The sequence below is a fragment of the Astyanax mexicanus genome, chromosome 12 (genome assembly GCF_023375975.1).
Source record: "Astyanax mexicanus isolate ESR-SI-001 chromosome 12, AstMex3_surface, whole genome shotgun sequence".
NCBI lineage: Eukaryota > Metazoa > Chordata > Actinopteri > Characiformes > Acestrorhamphidae > Astyanax > Astyanax mexicanus.
In genome coordinates this window covers 17,213,172-17,239,988 of record NC_064419.1, presented here as the reverse complement: position 1 = coordinate 17,239,988, position 26,817 = coordinate 17,213,172, and the positions used below count along the sequence as shown (strand labels likewise).

Here is a 26,817-nt window from a genome sequence, read left to right as displayed (position 1 = left end):
CAATATCAAACCCGCTCCTACGCCCTTGCATATACAGACATATTTTTGTGTGTGAAAAATGAATTAAAAATGCTCACCATCTACTCATAACTGCTTTTATTTATTCTTATCTTTAATTACTTATCTACTCTTATTCATTCTCATCTACTCATTTATTTTTTTTTATCTATTCTTATTTATCATTATCTACTCTTATTTAATTTTATTTACTCTTATTTATCCTTATCTACTCTTATTTATTTACTTTTATTTATTCTTATCTACTCTTATTTTTTCTTATCAACTCTTATTAGTTATCTACTCTTTTTCATTCTTATTTGCTTTTATTTTTTCTTATCTACTCTTTTTCATTCTTATCTGCTCTTATTTAATCTTGTTTATTCTACTTACTTTATTTAGCCCCATTTAGTTAAATGTTCATATCAGTTCACAGCAGCTCTTTTTTCCCCTCCTGATTTAGGAGCCATTAGCAGTTTATAGGTGTAAATAGCGACATCTAGTGAACAATGTGCTGTATTGGCGCTAAAAGAAGCAATTAAAACAGAGAATAAACAAAGAATAAATGACAGAGGAGACAATTTGCTAAATCAGCAACTTTATTTTACAAACAAATGCAATTTTAGTATCTATTGACATTTCTCCATCATAAAAAAGCAATTTACAAGCTCTTTAAAACAAAAATAAAAAAGCAGCACAGACTGATTATGAGCAAAATATATAATTTGAATAAATATAAATCTTATATTTCATGCTATAAAATAAAATTCATAAATGGCGAGTTAATTGTTACAGCATCGGCACCAGCTAGCTTCATGTACTTCATAGTTGTATAAAACAGTAGAGTTCTGAGGTTCACAGTAGGGTTTGTGAGGTTGTAAGTATAGTGGACTACAGAGAGTGGGCAGAGAGATACTTCTACAGCCAAAGCTAAAAGATCTCCAGTGTTCCTCAGTGCTGAAGCTCTGTGCTCTTCCCATGCAGACGGAAAGCAAGAACGGAAATAAAATAAAAGGTGGGTGTGTCCGAGACACCCATGAGGCAGAGAGTTTTTTTTGGGAACCAACGACTGAGGATTCGCTTCCCCAACCTGAAGTAAAAGTGCACAATTAAGTTGACTTGAACACACAAAATGCATTGCATGCCCAAAGTGGCCATTTCTGAATACTAGTAAGCCCTGAGTTCTACTTTTTTTTGCCTTTTCACCATATACATGAGAAATCTGAGCAGAAACAGAATTTCAGACTGCTCAAAATCAGAATTCCAGACATTAGAATTTTAGTATAGCCTGTTCAGTTTCTGATTGTCCAATTCATTTAGCAGTCTTAGTACAGGAGGAAGTGGAGGAGATCTTTTTGGCTCTCACAGAAGCAGGGTATCCCTCCCAAAATCCCTTTCATATTTGACACAGATAAAAGGTGCAACATTTAACCAGCTTGCATTGAGGTGGCAGATGGATGGAGTACAAAAACAGACACAAACAAAACAAACAAACAAACAAACAAACAGACAAACAACCAAAAGGCTCCACATGCACAAGGCTCTGAAACTCATAGCCTTCACTCTACAGGGCTGTGGACAACGGCGGCCGCAAGAAAGCCACGACTTACAAGCATTTTCACTCGACATGTCCAAATGTTCACAAAATCTCATTCAAAAATAAAATAAAACCTAAACTAAACTAAATCCTCTCCTCGTCTTGAGTTTACTTGACTCCCTGACAACCTGAATCCACTCGTTTAGAGACGTGACACTTCCGTATTTCGAGAGGTAAACTGCCTTAAAAAGGTTATTGCTTTTGCCTATTACACAGTGGAGAAATGTTGGAAGCAGAGAAGCAATGGAAGACTTCAAGATTTCCTTTTCTTTAAAACTAATATCAGTGTTCATAAACTACCTGAAGTAAGTCAGCTTTAATAAAAGGATAAGCTGCAAATTCAAAAAGTAGTCCCACAACCTTCCATGTAAACACTTCTTTTCAATTATTCTACACGGCCCACGACGACTCCCGCTTTTCTGTGAAGACTTGAACAGACAGAGTGAACTTGTATATACGAATCTGTTATAGCTGTCAACTGTGGACAAATAATGCAAATCTTTTATCATTTTTAAAATCACTTACAAATATGCAATGAACCTTACCTTTAATTGCCCCATAGCCTATATGTATGCACTGTCTTTTATATAAAAATCAATAAATACACCTGACCAGTCTAACAGCACCATTTTATTAATTTAAACCTCATTAGAAATAAAATAGTTGAGGCCTTCTATTTGAGTCCCATTAAAGAGCAGTAATATATGATTAGCTTACCCCTTCTAAAAGGAATATGGAATATATGTTTAGACTATTTAAAAACGGTTTTATCTTAAGTGCATGCCAGATTTTAAAAAATCCCCCACCATTCAAAAAACAAACTAAAAAAAAAAATCTGCATTTCATTATATACGCAGTGACCACCATGCAGTACATCTTACATCTACAAATGGTCTAGCATGCATTCCACCACCCCCACCGGCCATCCCCACCCACTCTGCCAAAATCAGTTACCTGCAGAGCGGCCGGCACACTAGAAAGAATCATTCTGGCAAAGTTTTATCAAAAGCTAAATGAATACTCCAAGTTTAAATTCAATGTTTTTTTTTTGTATTAAGAGGTAGCTTCCAGTGTGTGAAGCTGTCTGATTGTCCCATTTCATACGACTTGCTACAATCTCTTCCTGTCAAAACTGCATATTACATTTAATGCAAAATCTCTGCTACTGCATGTTATCTATCATCAATTATGCAGGCATCTTTTATAAGATAAAAAAAATATAAAAAAGCCTCAATAAAACAGATTACAAACATAAAAGCAAAAGAAAAATAACTAGAGGTTGATATAGTTGCTGTTGCTTTACAGGAAAAAAACAAGAAAAAAGCAAAAAAAAAATTAAAACAAAACAATAACATTTTAATGGAAGGCTATTTAAAGTATTTATCCAACCATTATAAAAGTGAAAATGACACAATGTAAAGGTTAACAGGCAGATTTAAGGTACGCCAAAAAAACAAACAAACAAAAAAACAAAACTGAAAAATGTAAATCCTCAGATGAATTTCAATACATTGAATCAGACTGAATTAGTGAATTCATACAGAAATTAGATCATAAAACTATAACTTGTGTAACATGAGAATCACTTGGAGAAGGGATATATCAGTGAAATTTACATTTTTGGTGGCAAGGCACACATTCAATTGTTATTCCCCCATCTCAATAAGAATTGACTAGCTATTTCTATTTTAAAGAAAATGAAACACTTAAAAGCCTCGCCTTGCACCACATGCTTTTATGGCTTATTTTGCATCTACCTTAAACTTTGCTTTCACAAAGTTCTTTCATTAGGTTCACAAAAAAAGAGGATAAAAAAAGGGTTAAACTAAAATCTCAGTAACATTTCTTCCTGATCATGAAACAGTGAAAATCTGGTTAAAAAAAAAAGAAAAAAGTTTTAATCTGCAGAATCACTTGTTCTAGGGCTTGGTTTGCTCTTTTTAGAATGTTATAGTACAGAAAACATTAACATATTTGGTTTTCTCTTTGGTTAGTGGCCAAAACTGCATTAAAACTAGATGGAGCGGAGTTGATAAACTAATCTGAATCTGGTTTCTCAGACATAAACAGATCACAAGCAGGCAGCTCTCAAAATTGTTAAAAAAAAAAATAATAAAAACTTTGTGGATAAACAAAGAAGTGAAGACATGACTTCAGCTGATTGGGCTCAGTGCCAAATGTATGGTCAGATTATAAAACTGTAGTAATCTGAATAGATGGTTCATCATCTTCCAGTCTTCAAAACAGCAAGAGGAACATCCAATCAGGACACAGAAAAATAAACAGCAGAAACTCTGAGAATGAAGGGTTGCCTTTTCTCATTATGGAACAGGCAACACGCAACACATTTGTAAGACAAACGGTTTTGACAATTTCCTTAATAGTAACGTGGAAAACGGAGAAGAATGTTCACATCATCCGAGTTCACTCTGTGCCAGAGGTATTTATAAAGTAAATGTAAAATAACAAAAAGCACCACTGGGTAACACAATTGTAAGGAACCCCAACTGATACAGTTTGAGAAAACAAAGAAAAAAACGCCACATAATAGGGAATGATGTGTAAGTGCTATAGTTGCTGGATATTGTAATATTCTAGAATATTCACCCATAGAGCTTGATGTTGAAACACACACTAAGTGGGGTATGTAATAAACAGGCGAGGAGCCCTTGAGCAGTGTGCAACACAAGCGTGTTTCAGTCTGATGGAGCGTTAAGAATTACAAATTACATTCTGATACAATAACTAATATGGTAGAGGAATTTTGAGGACTACAAAATTGAGAGCAATGTAAATCACTCACTTCAAAAAAACAAAAACAAACAAACAAACAAACAAAAAAAGGCTAAAGATTGTCACTTTTGAGCCTGTATCAGGAGATACTGAGAGATAATGCTTCATTTCTGTCTCTGACCCTGCTAGAAACGTGTGATTTGTTAAGAAAACTGAAAACACTAATGAACTCTCTCAGGAGAAAACATCATTACAATAATCCCTATAAAATGTTGATCAGAGCCAACTGTCAACACGAGGTTTCATCAGATTCTGCTTAACTGTGTATTTAGTGTCCAAAGACGGAGAGATGGAGAGAGTAACACATATCCACTGTAGAAATTTGAAGGCACTAGAATGACTAGAAAAGTCTTCTGTACACTTCTTAAATAAAAAAAACATGCTGCAACTCTTCTTTATCCTTTATACCTAGATGGAGCTGTGATTTGGCTTCTTCAGTAGTAAGTTTTATACATACGGTGGGGAAAATGAGTATTTGATTAACTTCAGATTTTGCAAGTTTTCCACCAACAAAGAATGGAGAGGTCTTTAATTTTTATCGTAGGTACACTTAAACTGTGAGACACAAAAAAAATCCAGAAAATAACGTTGTATGATTTTTACAAAATTAATTCATTTGCACTTTACTGCATGAAATAAGCACTTGATCACCTCAAATACTTATTTCATGCAGTCAAATGCTAGTTAATTATTTAAAAATCGTATAATGTGATTTCAGTTAGAATATATTAACTAATGTCAAACGTGTTTGCAGGAAGGCATCTGTATTTTAACAGGTAAATTACTAATTCAAGAATGTGTGGTATCTGCGTTTCCTACACAGCAGACAAATGGACGGAAGCCTGGTTGTACCTGCATCGCCTCAAAATAACAATTGCTAAACTTACACTTACATTTCAGACATTTCTTTACCAGGATGGAGTTGTTAATATTCTCTCCCTCACTCTCTCTGTGTCCCTCTGTCATATACGCCAACACTACAGTGTTTCCGTTTCTTCAAACTAGAATTACTTATTTATTTATTAAAAGGCAACAAAAGCTATAAATCCCCAGAAATGTCCATGTGGCACAGCAGAGCTGTTATTAAGATCTAAGCACAGACTGACTTCCAAATTCTTTTTTTTTTTTTGACAAAATGGCAGAGTTAATACACTATGTTGATTTTGACACATAGTAACAGATTTCAGCATTCATTTTTAACTGTAAATTGAAGAAGACATTACTTATGAAGAATAGAACTAAATACTGTATGGTGTTAATGCACTGAAATAAACCTTGGCTTTCGGTTCCTGACATGAATAACATTTGTTTTACCTGTAAAACCATACTACACTAAATCAAAACAGATTATTACACTGACAAGTTCAACATTGTTGGTTTTCAAGAATTTCTCACCTGCTGATCAGCAGAGAATTTGGTCCAGAGCTAGAATTACTCTGCACCTGGAAAACTGACCATTATATGTTTTCAATGAATAATAATAAAAAAAAGGGCAAAATAAACAGAAATGGTATAAGCTGATTATAAGCAAAAGTCAAGTTAATTCTGAGCTATTTCCATAATAGAACTCTGCAGATATATATATATAAGAAGAGCGGTTTTCTTAACCTTATACTCAATCGACTATGTTAAATATTTACTTCCCTCTGTAAGCATAAACTCTAAATACAAAAGTTAGATCAAGTTGACAGAAAGAAATAATGATATTCATCATGCTATTCAGGGATTCATTCCCCAGTCTGTGATACACCAGGTGGCATACACATCTTTTAGGCTACACCTTAACCATACCACCCTCTTAAGCACCCTTTGCAAAAACATACATAATCTCACTAAAAGAACAATGAGAAATTCAAATTTCATACAATCTCTAAGGAATATTTCACTGAAGTACCAAGGCTTCGTGTAGTGATGATGTTTTGTGCCAGGATTTTGCTATGTGAAGCATTTAAACCCTATGAAACAAAACAAATATGTGTCTTTTTTTTTTTTTATTAGAGGCTTCTTTGCTTCCTGTCAGGTTCTTGGCTATGAGGTAGAACCCGGTTGGAGTTGAGGAAAAGCTTACAATACTGTCTGTTATGAGTATGTTACGTTGTATGATGAGGTATTGAACGGATGTTTCACACAAAGCTTTTGCACTGGCAGATAAAACCAATCCTTGTGAGTGATGGGCCTACTTCTGGCCACATGTGCAAAAACAGGTTAGGTAAAAGCATGATATGACAAGCATCTTATCTCAGCTTTCACATTGTTAATTATTGCAACATGCCTATATTTCTCTACGCTTAAAAACATGGAAATATATATATATATATTCATAAAAATGTGATAAATTCCTGAAGGCCTTGATTATTGAGACCTTCTACCCAATTCTCTTCCCCAGCTACTTGACGTCTTCCCTTTGAAAAACTTGTTTCTTAAAAACACCTCTCTTTTTAAGTCCTGCGTTACACCAACAGATAACTTTCACAAAAACAGAAAAATAGAAAATGCGCAAGGCAGGTTCATCGTCCATTCGGCTGATTCTTTTAAAAAAGGTGACCATGGATAGAGCAACCTTTAAAGCTTCCTGGCTCAGGATAAACAACCCATTTAAATTGAGATTTTTTTTTTAATAATCACATCTGGAAACAGGGGCTTCTGCAGGACTACACTTGGCATTCTCTTCGCCGTTGTCATTCGCCGGCCCATCGTCGGCATACGGAGCTCTGCAGATGACATCCGAGGCCTCATCTGCTGCCCCCCTCTGGCCATCTGCTGCTTCCCCCAGAGAGTCTGTGAGGTTGTTGGCCTCGTTGCCTGAGCCCATGTGCTTCTTTCGCAAGTGCTGGTTTAGAGTGCCCTGGAAGGGAAAGCACTTGCCACAGATCTGGCAGTGGAAGGGTTTGTTGTCGGTGTGGCCACGGATGTGATACTCCAGTTGATCTTTGCGGGTGTACTTCTTGCCGCAGTACTTGCAGACGAAAGGTGTGATGCCCATGTGCAAACGCATGTGGCGGTCGAGGCTTCCTTTCTGGTTGAAGGACTTGCCGCAGTAAATGCAGATGAGGCGCTCGTTGAAGGGGTACCACTGGCTGCGCAGACTGCGCTCCCTCATATCATTCTCAAAGGTGGCCCCTGCGGCTGCTCCCTCCCCGTCCTCTGCCCCTGGCCTGAGCTGAGTGACTACTTCGGCCGGGACCGGGACCGGGCGCTTAGGCCTGCCGCGACCACCTCGGAAACCACTGAGAATTGATCGAGAGGGGCTGGATGGACTGACGCTGACAAAGCAGGACGATGGAACTGCCGAATAGGTATAGCTTGCAGGGGGCAGCACAGGCCCATATGAACCCACGCTCACAGCTAGCACCTGCTCCCCGTCTACCAGTTCCGTATGGTAGCCGTCGTCGCCTGCCGACGAGCTGTCCGAGTAGGTGGGCCGGTCCGTTTTCTCTAGCTTGACGTGGACATCTGTTACTTGACCATCTTTTCCAATCAGGTCCACTTGTTCTGGCTCAGTCTCCATGGACACCTCCTGCTCTGACACGCCGTCACTGCTGCCGCGGTCCGACTGGCCCTCTTCGGCCGAGTGTGGAGGCCCCCTGCTTGATCCTCTCGCCTCTCCGCAGTGGCTCTTCCGTGAGTAGAACGGTGGGGAAATCTGGGTCGGATTTACGAAAATACCCCCTTCTATCAAGCCGTTGCGTCCAGCCCTGGAGGTGGCGCAATCTTCATCGGCATCTGCTTCACTGGGCACAGGCAGGCTGATCTTGGAGTGGAGGCCCTCCAGAATCTGTGTGCACTTGTCAATGACGGACTGCATCTGCAAGAAGCTGGCAGCAGTTAGGAAGCTGATGACATCGCGCAGACGCAGCTCCATGTGGCCCGTGTAACAAAAGGCCAGCAGCTGCTCGAAAACCTCAGGGCTCTTGATCACGGAGATGGAGAGACCACTCATGGTGCCCAGAGATGAGTGGTCACGGAAGTAGGGTGAGCTGGCGGCCAGAACAGCCTTGTGTGCCCTGAATGGCTGGCCCTGGATGTGCACGATGATGTCGCAGAGCTTACCCTGGAGCCGGAGCTCATTGAGCTGGTTCAAGACAGTGTTGCTGAACTCAGGCACATCAAATTCTATGAAGCCACCACCGTCCTCCATGACTCATTGATGTCTCTTCTGGTTTGCAGAAAACCTAAAAGAAGTGAGAGGAGAAAAAATATTTTAATAACAGACAACAGAACAAAATACAAGATACAAATACAAAAATTACAAAGATTGTTTGTGAACCATGAACAATTTCATGTCAATTCAGGCAAAATTCAGCCTGAAATGTGTAAAATCCGTAAAATTATTACAAAACATTTCTTCACAATAGAAGAGATAAATACAGTGTACAGATAAGTACACTGAAGACATATTTGGGTGACTAAGAATTCTCTGAAAATAACATCATCTGTTCTGTGTAAATTTCTTGTATAACAATGGAAGACACCACTAAGGAAGCCTCTGCTTACAAAAAAACACTGCACACCTGAAGTTTGCGAATAAGTAGAATGACACTCCACAATGAAACTGGCAAAATGTTTTGTAGACAGATGACACTAAGACTGAACTATTGCTGCACTACATCTGTACTAGTACATTTGCACTGCAAATCATCATGAGAACATAATCCCAACCGTAAGGTATGGTGGATGAAACATCATGATTTGGGGCTGCTTTGCAGCATCAGGGCCTGGCCTGACCTGCTTACAATCATTAAGGGGAAGAAAGAAGTCCCAAGTATATCAAAAAATATGTCAGGATGATGTGAGATTGCTTGTATGTGAACTGAAACTTTGTAGAAGTTGGGTAATGCAACAAGACAATGACCCAAAACTCTGAGGCCAATCACAAAGTATCGGAATTAGGTGGCATATATCTGGATCACTGATTTATAAAATATGTAACGTTACTCCACAAATTCATGTCTGCCTCTCTCTTTCACAGTACAATGCAGCTCTGGAGAAAAATAAAAGACCACTTTCTTTGATTATTATATGATTCTTTGATTACATTATATGATTTTTTTTTCTTTGAGTTTCTTTGATTTTAACAATTTGAGAGGAAGATGGATGATCACAAGCCATCAAAACAAGCTGCTTGAATTTTGCATCAGGAGTGGCATACATTTATCCAAAAGCAGTGTGTAAGACTGGTGGAGGAGAACATTTTTCAAAACTGTAATTAAACCAGGGTTATTCCACCAAACATTGATTTCTGAACTTCATGAATATGAATAGTTTTCTTTGCATTATTGCATTAAAGCATTTAAGCTCTGCATCTTTTTTGTTATTTCAGGCGTTTCTCATTTTCTGCTAATAAATGCTCCAAATGACAATATTTTATTTGGAATTTGGGAGAAATGTTGTCCATAGTTTATAGAATAAAACAGCAATGGCCCATTTACTCAAACATGTACCTATAAATAGAAAAATCAGAGAAACTGATTCAGAAACTGAAGTGGTCTCTTAAATGCTAGGGTTGCTGCATATACAGCTCTAAAAATACATATATATTTCTTCCATTGAAACTCTCAGTTAAGCTCAGTAACTCAGTATCAAAACTAACCTGAGATATTGTAATACCAGGCCTGAACCACACTGCACAATTATCACTGCCTCCCAAAAAACACAACTATCAGCATTTAAAAAAAATGAATTATGATCTTAATTACAAAGAGTCACATAAATGTTGTTGTGTTACATTGTTTAGTTTGTTTATTTAAGAAAAGATGCGTATTTAAATGGAATTCATTTATATGGCTGTTTAGTACTTGTTAATGTGTGATAAATTCAGACTTTTTTTGATATTGTTGCTTCAATAATTAATAAATATTTATAAAAAAAAAACCACCTTAAAAGACAACGTGGACATGTTATTTTTTTTATTTATACTAAAAATCAAATGTGACTGAAAATAATATGATTAGGACATCCCAACCCAAAACACTGGAGCAAGTCCACAACATAATAGCTTAAGAAAAACTAAATCTGTGTTTTTAGAGTGGCCAAGTCAAAGCCCACATCTCAGATGCTATGGAGATTACTTGAAGAGAGACATACATACGAGGTCCAAGGTAGAGGACAGAGCTAAAGCAGTTTTGCAGGAAAAATGAACTAAAATTCCTCCTGAATGATGTTTAGGTCTTTTCCACTGCTACAGGAAGTACATGTATGAGGTCATTGCTGTGGGAGGGGTTCACATAAATTAGTCATTGTTCTGAATAAATTAATCAGTCTGTTCACTAAGTCAGCTTAATAGCAATATTTGGTTGCCAAATATTCGTTGCACCCCTAATTACAACAGCTTAATTTATATGATCTCAAACTTTTATGCATTCTTTCCATTATTAAACTGGATGAGGATGATCTTTAAAGATCTAGTCATGAACTGATTTCAGTATTCCCTTATTAGGGGCTTTAAACAAGGAATCTGCCAGTAAACCAATAAACTCGGTAATGCATGCATCTGATTTAATCTCACCAAACCTGCTGTGCTTGTAAGAGCCATATCTGTAGCTGCTGTTTTCCACATGTCACAACTGAATTTTGCCTCTCTTTTACAGTCATTAACCTGAACAGAAGTGTGACATTAGAGTGAGCTGGAGCTCTAGAGAAAAAAAAAATCTGAATACCAAAATTTAAAACCGAATACCTACTCAATGAGCGAATATCCAAATACCCGAATATTCGGGTCCAGCCCTAGCAAGAGCCCTGCAAAATGACCTCCAGCAGGCCACTTATATCCATGTTTTTGCTCAAATTGTCAGAAAATTTTATCTCACCAAACCTGCTGTGCTTGTAAGAGCCATATCTGTAGCTGCTGTTTTCCACATGTCTGTTTTGAAATACTTGGAGTGACAGACAGCACCACCAACATACAACAGGGGTGTTTTCCAATTTATGGAATACTAACTTAACTTCTTAAAGCCCTAAAACACTTCACACCCTAATTCAGTTCCACAACAATTGCATTTTCTAGGTCTTAAATCTCAGTTAGAACTAAATGGAACATTTACTGTCTTTGACCCGGAAAAAAAGATATGTTTTTGGTCCGTACCAGCAGTCTGTAAAAGAAGAATTCTGCAGCTGGACAATTTCACAAAGAAAAGAGAAATATATAAGAAAAAAACAGACAACAGAGCTTCATCACTAACCATGCTCTCTAGTGCACTTAACATAAGCAGCATAAGCTACACAGTAGTGATCGCCCGATATATCGACCGGACGATTAATCTGATCGTTTTGTAATCAGCATTTGCTGATATCTGCATGCATAAGGCTGATTATTTACCTAATAGCTTAGGCTCTGCTTCAGGCAGAGCTGTGCTGAGGTGGAGCTCTTAGAGCTCCCTTTAGAGTCCATTCCATCATAATACTGATACACAGCACAGAAGCTGAGGGACTGAGGAGCTGGGGAACACAGCCTCCAAACTTGCGGATCTTCAGACACAGCTTCAGCAAATCAGCTCATCAGTCTAGAGAAAACGCCTTCACTTTGGCCCTGACTGGATCCCAAACAGGATTTGTGTCAGAATTTTACACAATATCTGTGTTTGTTTTAAATAAACTGTAAAAGAGATTCTGTTGCCTCTTCTTTTCTTACACTGCACACTTTCCAAGGATAAAGGTGTCCCAAATATTCTATGTTTTATCCATCAGAATTAAAGTCAGTTCAGAGTAGTAAATTATTTTAATAGTGTAATTTGACATGGCTGAAATGTGTATCATTTAATAATAATAATAATATAATCCATAAATGGGTAAAAGATAATTTGCTACAAGAACTAAACATCTAGCTATCACTTTTACTCTCATTAAAAACAAAACAAAACAATATCGGTCATTGCGCTATGCAGAACAGCATTTTAGCAAAACATGAGTCCTGAGCTGCTGGACACAGAAAGGGATATTAAAGTTTTCGTTTTGACAATAATAGAACATAGAACTGGAAGCAGGAACGCAAAATAAAAATGTACAGAAACACCCGACTAGAGAACTTCTCTGCTTACTTAGCTTTCTTGCACTTCCACTTCAAAAAAACACAAATCCTATCTCACTGTAGATGATGGTTTGCGACAGTTTTGGCTGTTTCTGTTAAGTTTGGCATTTTCCCTCTTCTGCCTGTTTTAATCCCCCCCCCCCCATTTATATCTTTAAGGGTAATCATCACTTCTTTATTTTTCATATTTTGCATCGCTGCGCGATATATCGTTTAAGCATAGTCATCGCAATGTGCGCATGCGTGATAGTCACATCGCTGGACGTGCGATGTTACCCAAGCAACTAAAAAACAAACACGTCATGTTGTAATGTTCTGATTCTTGACACAAGAAATAGATACTCAGCGTAGCGCCGCCTCTGTCTGCTGCCGAGAAGGGGGAGGGGGAGCGGGCGTAAACACGAGACAACCGCATGGCTTTACACGTGATGTAATCGCAGCGCAGACAGTCTGACACTTAAGACAGGCGGACACTGTGCGATTTTAGCCCGATTTTAAGCCCGATCTGGTCGGATGCGACTGAATTTCATGATCGGGCCGAATTTTAGCTTGATCGTGCGTCGTTTGTCGTGCAGTGTGAGAGGGGAAGCGATGTCCGATTAATTGCCCATAGGAGCTGCGAATGAGCAGTCGGACGCGACCAGGGATTTCTGACATGCCAGAAATTTTGGTCGCTTGTCTCACAGTGTGAGCTGTTTTGCGGGCCGATTTCTTAACGTCACGACCTGTTTTCCCAAAAATCTGCACAGTAACTATAAATAATTATTAGTCATATTTATTTCTGTCAGTTATAAGGATTTATATTTATGTTCGGTACACAGACTTATAGCTTAATATAGCAGACACAGGCATTCTGCTGTTTAAGAATTTCAACAGATGCTTATTCTCAGTCAATAGCTGGAGTTTTTGAAAAGAAAAATTAAAAGAGAAAATATCTTTGACAAACATAAATTTATTTTATTTCACTTTGCTATTATATCTGAAAAATAAAGCACATTGTCAGCCTCTGGTGCTGCCCGTCAATTATATAAAACTTAAAACATGCACAGAAATATAAAGCTATATTTTATAATTCGTTTCTTTTCGCCAGGGCAAATTTATTAAAATTATAAATATGTTAATTTATTAATTAAAATCTCGTCCAGTGCTCCAGAATATTAGCCACGCAAAGCCAGCTTAGCGCAGCGCGTGGCATTGCGCGCGGCATTGCCCGCATAATAACCTCTGTCTTCTAAAATAAACGTTTTAATAAATAAGGTCAGAGAAGTGTAGTAAAATTAGTGCTATTAAACTTACTAAAGCTAATAAATGTACTTATAATTAATCAAGATAAATCAGACAAAATGCGCTGCGCCTCTCTCTCGGTCTCTTTCGCAGCGCGGAGCTGAATTCAGCGCGAGGCTACAGGAACTCAGTTCAGTTGAATAAAAATAAGTAAGGGCCTGTAAGTACAAGCAAAGGACCTGTAAGTAAATATAGTCAAATATAAAGTATAGTTTGAGGTTTTGGTGAGCTGTTTTCATGATTTGAAACTGAAACTAACTGAAACTTTGATTATTCTGCAGAAAGCCTGGGTTATTTTAAACGAATTTTTAATGAGTTTATATTTTATATTTTTTATTTATTCATTTAAATTATTTTTCTTCTTTTATTAATCAAATCATTAAATATATATCTTCATAAGATATAATTTTTTTCCCTTTTATGTCAATTTTTATGATCTTTTTTTAAGGTCCTATTTTTCCTTTTTTACGTATATATTTTATTCGTCTATAATAAATGTCAGTTTTTATTCCTATTTTTTATATATATTATTAATCCCTTTTAAACTGTTAATGCTCAGCGGCACTGTAAATGAGGGTCCCTATCCAGTGTGAATAACCGATTGCTTGTTTAATATTCAGTGTTGCAAAACCAGTTTTTACATAAACAATAAACAGAATAAAAAATACAATTATTTTATTTTATTTAAGCTGCTGGTGTTTCTTTCGCAGCCTGACGCGCAGTCATTTTTCTATGCGCTCTCCTTCTGTAAAACGGACAACCCGTAGAGTCCACGTCGCCTCAGCCACCTGCGAGTCCATGTACGTCTCTTCCGTGGACTTTCAGCGCACAACAGGGCACAAATAAGCAAAGCTAAGCGCTTTCTTTTGCAAGGCGTTGTGTTGAAGCGAGAGTTTGTACGCAAAGAAAGCTCCGCCTACGGGCTGCGTTTAGACGTGCAGTGTAAGCTCCCCCGTCGCAGCAGGTCAGTCGGACCGTACAGTGTGTGCAGATGAATCGCAGGCGTTGTTCATACACGACAAACGATTCAAACGTGCTGTTTGAGCTCTCCAGAACGCATCCGATTAAAAAAATCGCACAGTGTCCGCCTGGCTTAATAGAAACGGTAATTTAAAAAAAAAAACGGTAACTGGAACATGCACTGTGTTTATAAACAAACTAAAACGAACTGGACCGGCGTGCGCCGCGGGGAGGGCGGGGTGGAGTAGGCGTGCTTTAGTCGCTCGCTGGGCAGGCGTGCGCCGCGGTGAGGTCGCGGTGGAGTAGCCGCGCTCAGTCGCACGTTGCCCGGCGTGCGCCGCGGAGAGATCGCGGTGGAGCAGCCGGAGTAGCCGCGCTTCAGTTGCTCGCCGGGCCGGCATGCGCCGCGGGGAGATCGCGGTGGAATAGCCGCGCTTAGTCGCTCGCTGGTCCTGCGTGCGCCGTGGAGAGTTCACGGTGGTGTAGCCAGATCGGGTCGGGCTGGGCTCATACTGACAGTTTGTGAGTCGGGCGCTCGCTGGTCCGGCTTGCACTGCGGGGAGGTCGTGGTGGAGTAGCCGCCCTCAGTCGCTCGCCGGTCCTGCGTGCGCCGCGGAGAGGTCGCGGTGGTGTAGCCAGATCGGGTCGGGCTGGGCTCATTCTGACAGTTTATGAGTCGGGCTCGGGCAGGGTCGGGGCTGGTGACGTCACGCCATGCATTGTTTAATATCGTGATATTATCGCCGAAAAAAAAAAAAAAAAAAAAAAAACAATGCGATGTTACATTTTTCCAATATCGTGCAGCCTTAGTTCACAAAGAACATTGTATGTTTAAAGTTAAAAGGATACAATTAATCAAAACATTTTTAAATATAAATAAAATCATAATGTAATTTACCTTACATTGATTGCATTTTGTCAGCTTTCTCACCACAGAGGTAGCATGAGGTGGTGTCTGCAACCCACAGAAATTGCTCAGGTAGTGCAGCTAATTCAGGATGGCACATTAATGAGAGCTGTGGCAAGAAGATTTGCTGTGTCCGTCAGCGCAGTATCCAGAGCATGGAGCAGATACCAGGAGACAGCCAGCACACCAGGAGACATGATAGGGGGCCGTAGGAGGGCAACAACCCAGTAGCAGAAACGCTACCTCCTCCTTTGCACAAGGAGGAACAGGAGGAGCAGTATAAGGGCCCTGCAAAATGACCTCCAGCAGGCCACTATTATCCATGGTTCTGCTCAAACTGTCAGAAACACTCCATCGGGGGTGGTATGAAGGCCCGATGTCCACAAGTGGGCTTGTGTCTACAGCCCAACACAATGCAGGGCAATTGGCATTTGCCATAGAACATCAAGATTGGCAGATTTGCCATTAGCGCCCTGTGCTCTTCACAATGAGAGCAGGTTTACACTGAGCACATGTGACAGACGTGACAGAGTCTGGAGACGCCGTGGAGAACGTTCTGCTGCCTGCAACTTTCTCCAGCATGACCGGTTTGGCAGTGGGTCAGTAATGGTGTAGGGAGGCATTTCTTTGGAGGGCTGCACAGACCTACATGTGCTCGCCAGAGGTACCCTGACTGCCATTAGTTACCGGGATGAGATCCTTAGGTCCTGGGTTCCTTCTGATGCACGTGGCTGAAGTGTGTCAGCAGTTCCCCAGACCTGCATACAATCCAGCACATCTAGGACACCATCTCCAACATTTTATTTCATCCACCAACACCATGTTGCACCACGGACTGTCTAGTAGTTGACTGACGCTTTAATCCAGGTCTGGGAGGAGTTCCTCAGGAGAACATCTGTCGCCTCATCAGGAGCATGCCCAGGTGTTGTAGGGAGGTCATACAAGCACGTGGAGCCACACACACTACTGAACCTCATTTTAACTTGTCTTGAGGAATTTCCACTAAAATTGGATCAGCCTGTCATTTGATTTTCCACTTTGAATTTGAGTTTGATTCCAAATCCAGACCTTCATGGGATAATTTTGATTTACAATGATCATTTTTATGTTATTTGGTTCTCAAGGCATTCCACTATGTAATAAATAAAAATTTTAAACTGGAATATTTTGTTCATTGAGATCTAGGATGTTTTTTTTAGTGTTCCCTTTAATTTTTTTGAGCAGTGTACATGATTATCATACTGTGGGTGTTTGCTTAATACTGGTATTGGTGAAAAAAGCCAAACGAACAGAGAATCTCCCCCGCATCTCCTCTTCACCTCAGCCCCTTACTGCACCGCCCTTACTCACACAGCGGAGTGAACCTGATTTACCTCCTTCCCCTAAACACTGAATCCAACATTAGCAGTGTGAGGTTACTCTGATACCTCTAAGTGAACGTGGGAGGACGGATATTAAATACAGACATAAAAAAAAAAACAGTATTTATATAAAATACATCTTTATTTTATGCTAGCCCAACTACAGCACTAAATGCTTCTACAATCACAATAACAATCTATTATAACACAATCTAAATATCATTCTTTGCTAAGTGCTTATACTTTTGATGCCTGAAGTACTTTTTCATGGTTTACATTTTCAATGCAGAACCTTTACTTGAAATAAGAGTAATTTTACTTATGAAGTGTGAACTCTTCCTCCAGCTCTGGTGCCAACATGCAGAATGATATGCAGAAAATAGTTCCTAATTTTTATTACAAATTTATAAATCTTCTTATTATTGTTATTCTGAGCTTTAGGACAATTGTGAAATACTGTGAAAACGCAATATAAATGACACCACTGTATATTCTGAGATGGTTATCAAGCCATGAAAATTCCATACTATTAAAAACCTACTCCTTTTTGTCTTGCTCTCCTAGCTTTGCCTAATTCTGCCCGTTGAGCCCGTTAGCATGATTATCTGCAGTCAGCAATCTGGGAACATAAACACTTTCTCCAATTGCCAGAGCTCACCAGGACACCTGTCCCACCAGCCTTATGTTTGCATCTTCTAGCACATTAAAAGAAAGAGGGGGCGTTTAGAGAGACTCACATAGCGAGAAAAAGGAGAGAGAACTGAAAATGAAACAAACGACTCTAAAAGGGACGTTCATTTTGTTTCCTCCTTTACATTCTCCTGTCTTTATGTGGGCTGTAAGTTGAGCTGTACAGTGAGGGAGAGGCGTAATGGAAGCTGCCTGCCCACGCCATGTGTACCGAGCTGAACCAAGATTTGACAAGCTGCCAGAGAATGTATGCTGAGTTGATCTGGTGGACTCAAGGGTTGAGTGCCATTGGCTACGTTCCAGAGAGCTGTAGTCACAGGTTTACAGCTTAGGATTCTGTTCTTAAGTGAACAACAAGCTACTGCTGAAAAGTGTCAACATTTTTTATTTTAGTTTAAAAAGACCTAAAACATCATCAGATATCCCAGAGTTGAAGCTGTTCTGTATGGAGGACAGCTCCAAGCCGGTGTGCAGGACCGGAAACAATTAGTAGCAGTAATTGCAGTTATCTTTCACCAGATCCGACTGGCATGCTTCATATTTGTAGAATGTGCCCAATGTGCCTCTTGGGAAAAGCAAAGTAAAGACATTTGACTTTAATAATTGGATAGCCCTCTTGGGAGTAGATCACCCAGCCCAAAACAGGGAGTATCAGAGTAATGAGGTTCTGTACGGGAATTCACAGCTGGACTCTCTGGACACATTACCAAGTTTGCGAGAAAGGGGTAATCACTTGATCTATATCAGCCTAAAAAACACTGAATGATTCATCTCCAATATTCCTTACAAGAAATGTGTTTGAGATATCCCAGCCAAAATTTGACTGTCCACAGTATATATATACACTGCTCAAAAAAAAAAAGGGAACACTCAAATAACACAATATAACTCCAAGTAAATCAAACTTCTGTGAAATTAAACTGTCCACTTAGGAAGCAACACTGATTGACAATCAATTTCACCTGCTGTTGTGCAAATGGAATAGACAACAGGTGGAAATTATTGGCAATTAGCAAGACACACTCAATAAAGGAGTGGTTCTGCAGGTGGGGACCACAGACCACTTCTCAGAACCTATGCTGTCTGGCTGATGTTTTGGTCAGTTTTGAATGTTGGTGGTGCTTTCACACTCGTGGTAGCATGAGACGGACTCTACAACCCACACAAGTGGCTCAGGTAGTGCAGCTCATCCAGGATGGCACATCAATGCGAGCTGTGGCAAGAAGGTTTGCTGTGTCTGTCAGCGTAGTGTCCAGAGGCTGGAGGCGCTACCAGGGGACAGGCCAGTACACCAGGAGACGTGGAGGAGGCCGTAGGAGGGCAACAACCCAGCAGCAGGACCGCTACCTCCACCTTTGTGCAAGAAGGAACAGGAGGAGCACTGCCAGAGCCCTGCAAAATGACCTCCAGCAGGCCACAAATGTGCATGTGTCTGCACAAACGGTTAGAAACCGACTCCATGAGGATGGTATGAGGGCCCGACGTCCACAGATGGGGGTTGTGCTCACAGCCCAACACCGTGCAGGACGCTTGGCATTTGCCAGAGAACACCAGGATTGGCAAATTCGCCACTGGCGCCTTGTGCTCTTCACAGATGAAAGCAGGTTCACACTGAGCACATGACAGACGTGACAGAGTCTGGAGACGCCGTGGAGAGCGGTCTGCTGCCTGCAACATCCTTCAGCATGACCGGTTTGGCAGTGGGTCAGTAATGGTGTGGGGTGGCATTTCTTTGGAGGGCCGCACAGCCCTCCATGTGCTCACCAGAGGTAGCCTGACTGCCATTAGGTACCGAGATGAGATCCTCAGACCCCTTGTGAGACCATATGCTGGTGCGGTTGGCCCTGGGTTCCTCCTAATGCAGGACAATGCTAGACCTCATGTGGCTGGAGTGTGTCAGCAGTTCCTGCAAGATGAAGGCATTGAAGCTATGGACTGGCCCGCCCGTTCCCCAGACCTGAATCCGATTGAGCACATCTGGGACATCATGTCTCGCTCCATCCACCAACGTCACGTTGCACCACAGACTGTCCAGGAGTTGGCGGATGCTTTAGTCCAGGTCTGGGAGGAGATCCCTCAGGAGACCATCCGCCACCTCATCAGGAGCATGCCCAGGCGTTGTAGGGAGGTGATACAGGCACGTGGAGGCCACACACAATACTGAGCCTCATTTTGACTTGTTTTAAGGACATTACATTAAAGTTGGATCAGCCTGTAGTGTGTTTTTTCACTTTAATTTTGTGTGTGGCTCCAAATCCAGGCCTCCATTGGTTAATAAATTTGATTTCCATTGATGATTTTTGTGTGATTTTGTTGTCAGCACATTCAACTTTGTACAGAACAAAGTATTCAATGAGAATATTTCATTCATTCAGATCTAGGATGTGTTATTTGAGTGTTCCCTTTATTTTTTTGAGCAGTGTATATATAAAAAGAAATTGCACTTGGTGTCTTATATCAGAGGAGGTACGGTTCATTGAACGAGGCCGGTACAGCTCCACCATGGCTCTTGGTTGAATAAAGATGAATTTTGCTTGTAACCTTGCTCTCTTATGATAGATGTTTTCTTAAAAATCTTCTAACAGCCTAAATACACACATCACTCACAACAGGAAATTAAAAATGCTTCTTACATTTCAGGAGCAAGAATGCTAGAATTAGGAAGTGAGCAATTAAAAATGAAGCAACTGAAGAAGCATTAGGAAGCTAATAGAGAAAACATCACCAGCAGCAGAGGGAGGATATAAGCACTGCTGAAAAACTGCTTCAAGATGAGCAGCATTTAGCCTATTCTGCAAAACAGCATGCTTTGCAGCTACTGGCAAAAAAGCTTAACAAGCAGGGTCTGGCAGGAGGTAGTTTGATAGGCCATAAAGAGGGAAGAAATGTGAAAAACAAGCAAGAAAACTGGCAGTTCTCTGGGATATTCTTCACTTTTCCACAAGCGGAGGTTGCATGGTTAAAGAAGATAAGAAGACCATATACCAAAGTCACTTACTTATAATCGACCACATTGAATATCAATTTGAAGTGATTGCTTATTTGCTCAAACATTCAGAGAAAATAATGAAAATGAGCTACTTTAACTAGCATTAATATTATGCCTGGCAAGTTTATTGCCCAATCAGCAGTTATTTTCCAGTTCTTAACGTAATCTGCTTCTTCTGCAGACAGCATTAGCAGGCATTCACAGCAACTAGCTATTTTGATGGCAAGAAAAGCTGATAGCTGAGCTAGATCAAAAGAAATTGCTGCACAAATTCAAAAGGATAATTAAGCATGGCTATAACAGAACTGGCTGGGGAAATCAGGCTTTGCATATCTAACAGGCATAATCAGAAAGGATAAAAATATCACCAATTCTCTCTCTCTCTCTCTTTTGCACTGTTTCCACGGGTAAAAGCCATTCTTCTTGTCCCCTGTTGTTCAGGACAGAAGCTGGCCAAGATACAAGATTCCAAAGCCCATTGGGCTGCAATGTAAGATCCAGAAAATTCATAATCTTTTCAGCAGCCTTTTCTTAAATTCAAGTGCTCACCAATTCAAAGGCATTCAGCATTTACTAACAAAGCCAACAGAGATAGACATCCTTAGACAGAGTACAGACCTGAGAGGTATTCTGTATTTACACAGGCACCCTGACACTGATTTCACCCATGTGATTCTCATGGTTTCAAATCAGGACCAAATCATTTTTTACAGCTTGTCTTAAAGAGAACTCTAGCCATAAAATCTCAGGGTTTACCAGGTGCAAAGCAATAATGCCTACTCATGCACAGGACTTAATTGGTTTGGCTCCATCTGTTCTGACAAGCCCTGCAGAGAAAATGTTCACAGACTGGGTGGGACGTGCATGTCTCCCACAATGCCATAACGCAACTACCTATAGGAGTCCATGTGGCAGGAAACTAGGAACTTTTAGACTCGCTGTAAAAATATTGGGGTTAAAAACAGCAAAAGCCATTCTAGTCAAGAATAAATTAAGAGTAACTAATCAACAGTTTCCTTCTTTTAAACAAATTTTAGGAGTATTATTTCCATAAAATTAACATTTAAATTGAAACAAATGTGTGAATTCAATTAAATTTGTAATAATGACACAAAGGTAACCTCAATGAACCCTGAGAGGAGTCAGGTGCACCGAATGACCCTATTCCCCTCATTGCCTGCCAGCCACCACATTGTACTTTGTACACCATTATGTATCTGTAAGCAGGAGAAAACTCAGTCAACCAGTATTCAGCTTAGTAATCACCTTAGATCAAAATAAAAATGTTTTTGTTCTCAAATCATATTTATCCTCACAGCACATTACAAAAATAAGCATATTTAAGATATTATTTCACCAGGTCAGAATGCAGTAAAGCTAAACAGTGGGGGAAAAAAACATGACACAAGGAATTCCACAAAAAAGTGAAACTGACTTCTACTCAACAGTTAAACAAGTTAGATCACTTATGGGCAGTTTCCCAGGCATTCTGTATGGATAACACAGATAACACAGACAAACCTGTGAAATGAAACCCAAATATACTATTACTAATGCGTGTGCAGCTAGCTTGCTAGCTAACATTAACCAAGTTCACATCCTTCAAACCAAACACCAACAACCTAGACCTAATTTACACCTGGTCATTTTATGTGATTCTTATCTATATATTGTATGCTGACTTTAGCCACAGGTATTTACAGTTGGAAGTCAAATGCACCTCCAGTTCATCAGATTGAAATCCTGATTGCTGTGAGGAGCAGAGTATGCAGCTATTATTACTGGTGCTTAGTTGTGTGAAAAGGGAGGAGGGGGGGGGGTCTTGTAAAAACCTAGGCATTTACACTGCTGTAACGTGGATCAAATATGTCTCAGCCCTTACCTGGACTTAGATAGATTCAGATATTATTTAAGTCAAGATAGACAAAGTGACCAGGGGTGCCACCTTCTTCATTAAGCATAATCCAGATCAGCACCATGATCTGTTTACATCCAGTTCATTTGCAAGGTGAAAAACCTTTCTTTAGGTAAGTCAGGTTCAGACTAATTACAGGAAGTTTAAAAACAATCTTATTAAACAATCTAAGAAGAAAAATAATTGGTGTATTTTAATGTACACACATCACACAGAAGTATGGGTACAACAGATTATATGTGTGACTCTACTACAATTGTAGATTAGCCCTTGTCTATAAACAGATTTCAGAAATTAAATCCAAGTCTAAACTAAACTCGTTTTGGTTAGCAAAACACCTGGAAAAGCAACTGGCCGTCACAAAAACCAACGTCATGTTAATGAAGAAGCATTTACTACCTCTGATGATAAGAGGATGATAACTGTACTCTGATAATTGCACTGAAATTACAGAAGAAAAAAAAATCACAAAACAAAGCAGAGGCAAATGTATAGAAAGTAATCAAAAAACACACACTTCAGACTTTCAGGAGTGAAATAGGGCTGCAACTGATTATTTTGGTACTCGACTAATCTAGCGATTATTTTTCTGATTAATCAACAATTAATTCTCTATGCCCTCCATCTCTGCTTGATGTAAGTATGGCTCCTGTTCTGATCTTTCTCCATCGTTTCAAAACGATAGAAACAGCAGAATATAGGGTTTTAATGCCCTTCAAACGTGGCCAGTGTTGACATTTAGTGAGAAAACAGGTCATCTGTTGAGCTTGGGCACTTTTCGGGTAGGTTAGTCGACTATAAACATTTATTTATAATCAACATTGTCGAATATATCGACTAAACGTTGCAGCCATAGAGTGAAAACACCCTGAGGTACTTAGCCCAAAAGAGCCCATGGTGACATAAGGGCCACAGACCCTATAAAAGACATGTCAGGTTCCTTAAAGAACTTTTTTCATTAAGTTTAACTCATAAGAATGCTAAGTTACATATACTAATGTATGTAAATAGCGTGTAAATCAATTTGTGTTTGTTCATCTGACCTTGTTACCAGAATGTAGGAGTGCTGGGTTTGTGCTGGAGATAAAACTTCTTTAAAAGCTTCTTTAAAAAGTGCATTTAAACAATCAAATGCTTTAATTAAATTAATTACATTTCATACATCTGGTTCTGATACATTTCTTGAACACAATGTTCAAATGAAAGTTATGAAAATGTTGCTGTGTTAGTTACTTGTGTTACATTATTTATATATTAAGCTAAAAATATAAAATATTATTGCTCCCACAATAAGAAAAATATATGAATGAGCTGCTCACTGATTTTAATTTGGAACTCAATTTTGTATTTGGTATAAATTTTCTTCTTATTGGTTAAAAACTTCAGCAGCACTGCTGTATAGATCCACTCCTACGAAGAACACATTATACACCACGACCACCACCACCATGTGTGACTGCTGTGAGAACTGAGAACGAGCCACAACCCAGCTAGTTAACTGCTGCTCTGTGGTGGTCCTGTGGAGTCTTCGCAATTTAGGACTATTTTGAGACTGAAGGACAGGAAACAATGCAGATAAACAGACAAACAGAACTACAGTCTGTAATTAGGAAACTACAAAGTGCTCCTTTAAGGAGAGTGAATGTAGAAATGAGGAGGCTGTGTTTTTCTAGGCTGCCACTCCTGAACTATACAGTCAGCAGCACACTGCCTATCTAACCTATCCAACCGCAAACACGGCAGCTGGCCTACATACAGTACTGCTCAGTCCACAGCTCACTACACGTAACTCACACACAATAACCCTGACTAAAAGATAAATAGAAAGTGAGAAAGGTCTGAGAAAAGCAGAAACATTTAGCTAAATAACAAACAACAGTTTTCGGTTAACAGCGTCTCCCCACAAACTAAATCAGCCAGTCAGCAGGTCGGGGCGGCGATACAGGGAACCTAGGTGACATGTTCAGTTAGCAACTCAGCTAGCGTAAGTAGCTACACGTCCCGGCAGGCTAGCAAAGCACCGAAAACCGAGACCCAAGCACGGAGCAGCGAGCCCTGAGAACGGTGAATTTACACCACATTTAGCTACTTTAGCCAGGCAGCTAACCTCCCCCCGGCTAGCCTCAGCTCGTTAGCTCCGGCCAAACTGTCATGGAATGCTAACAAGAAAGCTGGCTAACTACTAGCTTAGCTGACTATTAACTTAGCTAACACCGACAATCAGCCCCGTTCTCAGCGCAGAATGAGTGTAATTATCAGAAAGTGTCTCCGTCATTCACACATTACCCTCTCCGGATCAAGCGCGGTCCATTCCCCGGCGGAGACTCGCTATGCTCCGGCCCGGCCTCCTCCTCCTCCAGCTGTGCTCCGCCGCCGCTGCCGCTGTGGAAACGTCCGACTCGCGAATGAATCGTCCAACTGAATCGGTTCTTTTAGACAAACCCGTTGAACCTGTGCACAAGCCCAACTGAATCGCACTTTGCGCTCTTTACAAAGCTTTATTCTGGATATACAGGATTTTAAAACAATATCCCTACCTCAGGAATGTCTCTGTATATTCGATGCAGTAGTTAATCTTTCAACACTTCCTCTTTTCAGGCTCTGTATGGTGTCTAGGTTCCTAAACGTTTCTGTTATTTTCACACTGAGACTTTCCCTGGCCGCCGAAACAATCGAATCAGTTGAATCGGACTTTCGACTCATTTGAACAGTTCGACCGAATCGGTTTTCCACCGGAAGGAAGCGAAAGGGCGCCTTGAGAAGTGATCACTTTTTTTGTAAAGCTCAACACAACAACATTCCGCCGTGTTGCGTGTTACTGCTACTGATACTACTGTTACTAACAGTACTGTTACTGATACTGGTACTACTATTACTGTTACTAATAGTACTGTTACTGTTAATACTATTGCTGTTCTTACTATTACTGCTACTGATACTACTGTTACTTTTTACTAATTGTACTGTTACTGTTACTACTTACTGTTACTACTGATACAATGATTACTGTTACTGTTAATAATAGTACTCTTACTGTTACTACTGTTACTGGTAGTACTGTTACTACTGTTCCTGTTACTAATAGTATTGTTACCGTTACTACTGTTACTAATAGTATTGTTACTGTTACTACTGTTACTAATAGTACTGTTACTACTATCACTGGTATTGCTATTGCTGTTACTACTGATACAAAGATTACTTTTAATAATAGTATTCTTACTGTTACTACTGTTACTGGTAGTAGTGTTACTGTTACTACTGTTCCTGTTACTAATAGTACTGTTACCGTTACTACTGTTACTGTTTCTAAAAGTATTGTTACTGTTACTTCTGTTACTGTTACTTATAGTACTGTTACTGTTACTGTTACAACTGTTACTGTTACTAATAGTACTGTTACTACTATCACTGGTACTGCTATTGCTGTTACTACTGATACAAAGATTACTGTTACTACTGATAATGATAGTACTGTTACTACTGCTACTGTTACATATTGTACTGTTACTACTGTTACTGTTACTAATAGTACTGTTACTGCTACTAATAGCAGTGTTACCAATGTTACTTTTAATAATATTACCATTACTACTGTTACTGTTACTAATGTTACTGTTATTAATATTACTGTTACTACTGTTAGTGTTACTGATAGTACTGTTACTGCTACTTATACTACTGTTACAGCTACTACTACTGATACTGTTACTTCTGCTATTACTACTGTAACTGCTGCTATTACTACTGTTAATGTCACCACTGTTACTGCTACTGTTACTATTCTTACTGCTACTGATACTACTGCTATTACTTCTTTTACTGTTTCTACTGCTATTACTGTTACTGTTGCTACTGCTTTTATACTACTGTTACTGTTACTGCTGCTATAACTACTTATGCTACTGCTATTATACTGTCGTTGCTACTGTTACTAATACTACTGGTAATATTAATACTGTTACTATTAAAATTACTACTCACTAGACTCGACTGTGCGTTGTTTATGTAAAGTAACAATATCAGCATAATTCTTGTTGTTGATTGTCTCTGGTATACCATTGTTCAGATCAATTAAAGAACATTGTGTCAGTTATTCAGACGTTTAAAGACTGATTTGATGCAATACAGTAAAATTATTTTTAGCCTCAATTATGTTAACTATTGGGATTACTTTACAGAACTAAGTATTAAGAATCTGAGATCATTTTATTTAACCTATTTAAGTGGGAAATAAATATTTATAATTATTTTAAATAAATAGAAATTACACATATTTAGCAAAATAATTATAAAAAAAA

General features: G+C 39.4%; 1 protein-coding gene across 1 annotated transcript; it reads right to left on the bottom strand.

Moving 5' to 3' along the window:
- Window positions 1-578: 578 nt before the first annotated feature.
- Window positions 579-24,979, bottom strand: zbtb34 (zinc finger and BTB domain containing 34). The gene is made up of 2 exons (XM_007247978.4): window positions 24,803-24,979; window positions 579-8,559 (listed from the first exon to the last, which is right to left on the bottom strand). The coding sequence occupies exon 2, from the start codon at window positions 8,523-8,525 to the stop codon at window positions 7,002-7,004; it is 1,524 nt and encodes a 507-aa protein (XP_007248040.3). The 5' UTR covers window positions 8,526-8,559; window positions 24,803-24,979; the 3' UTR covers window positions 579-7,001.
- Window positions 24,980-26,817: the final 1,838 nt, after the last annotated feature.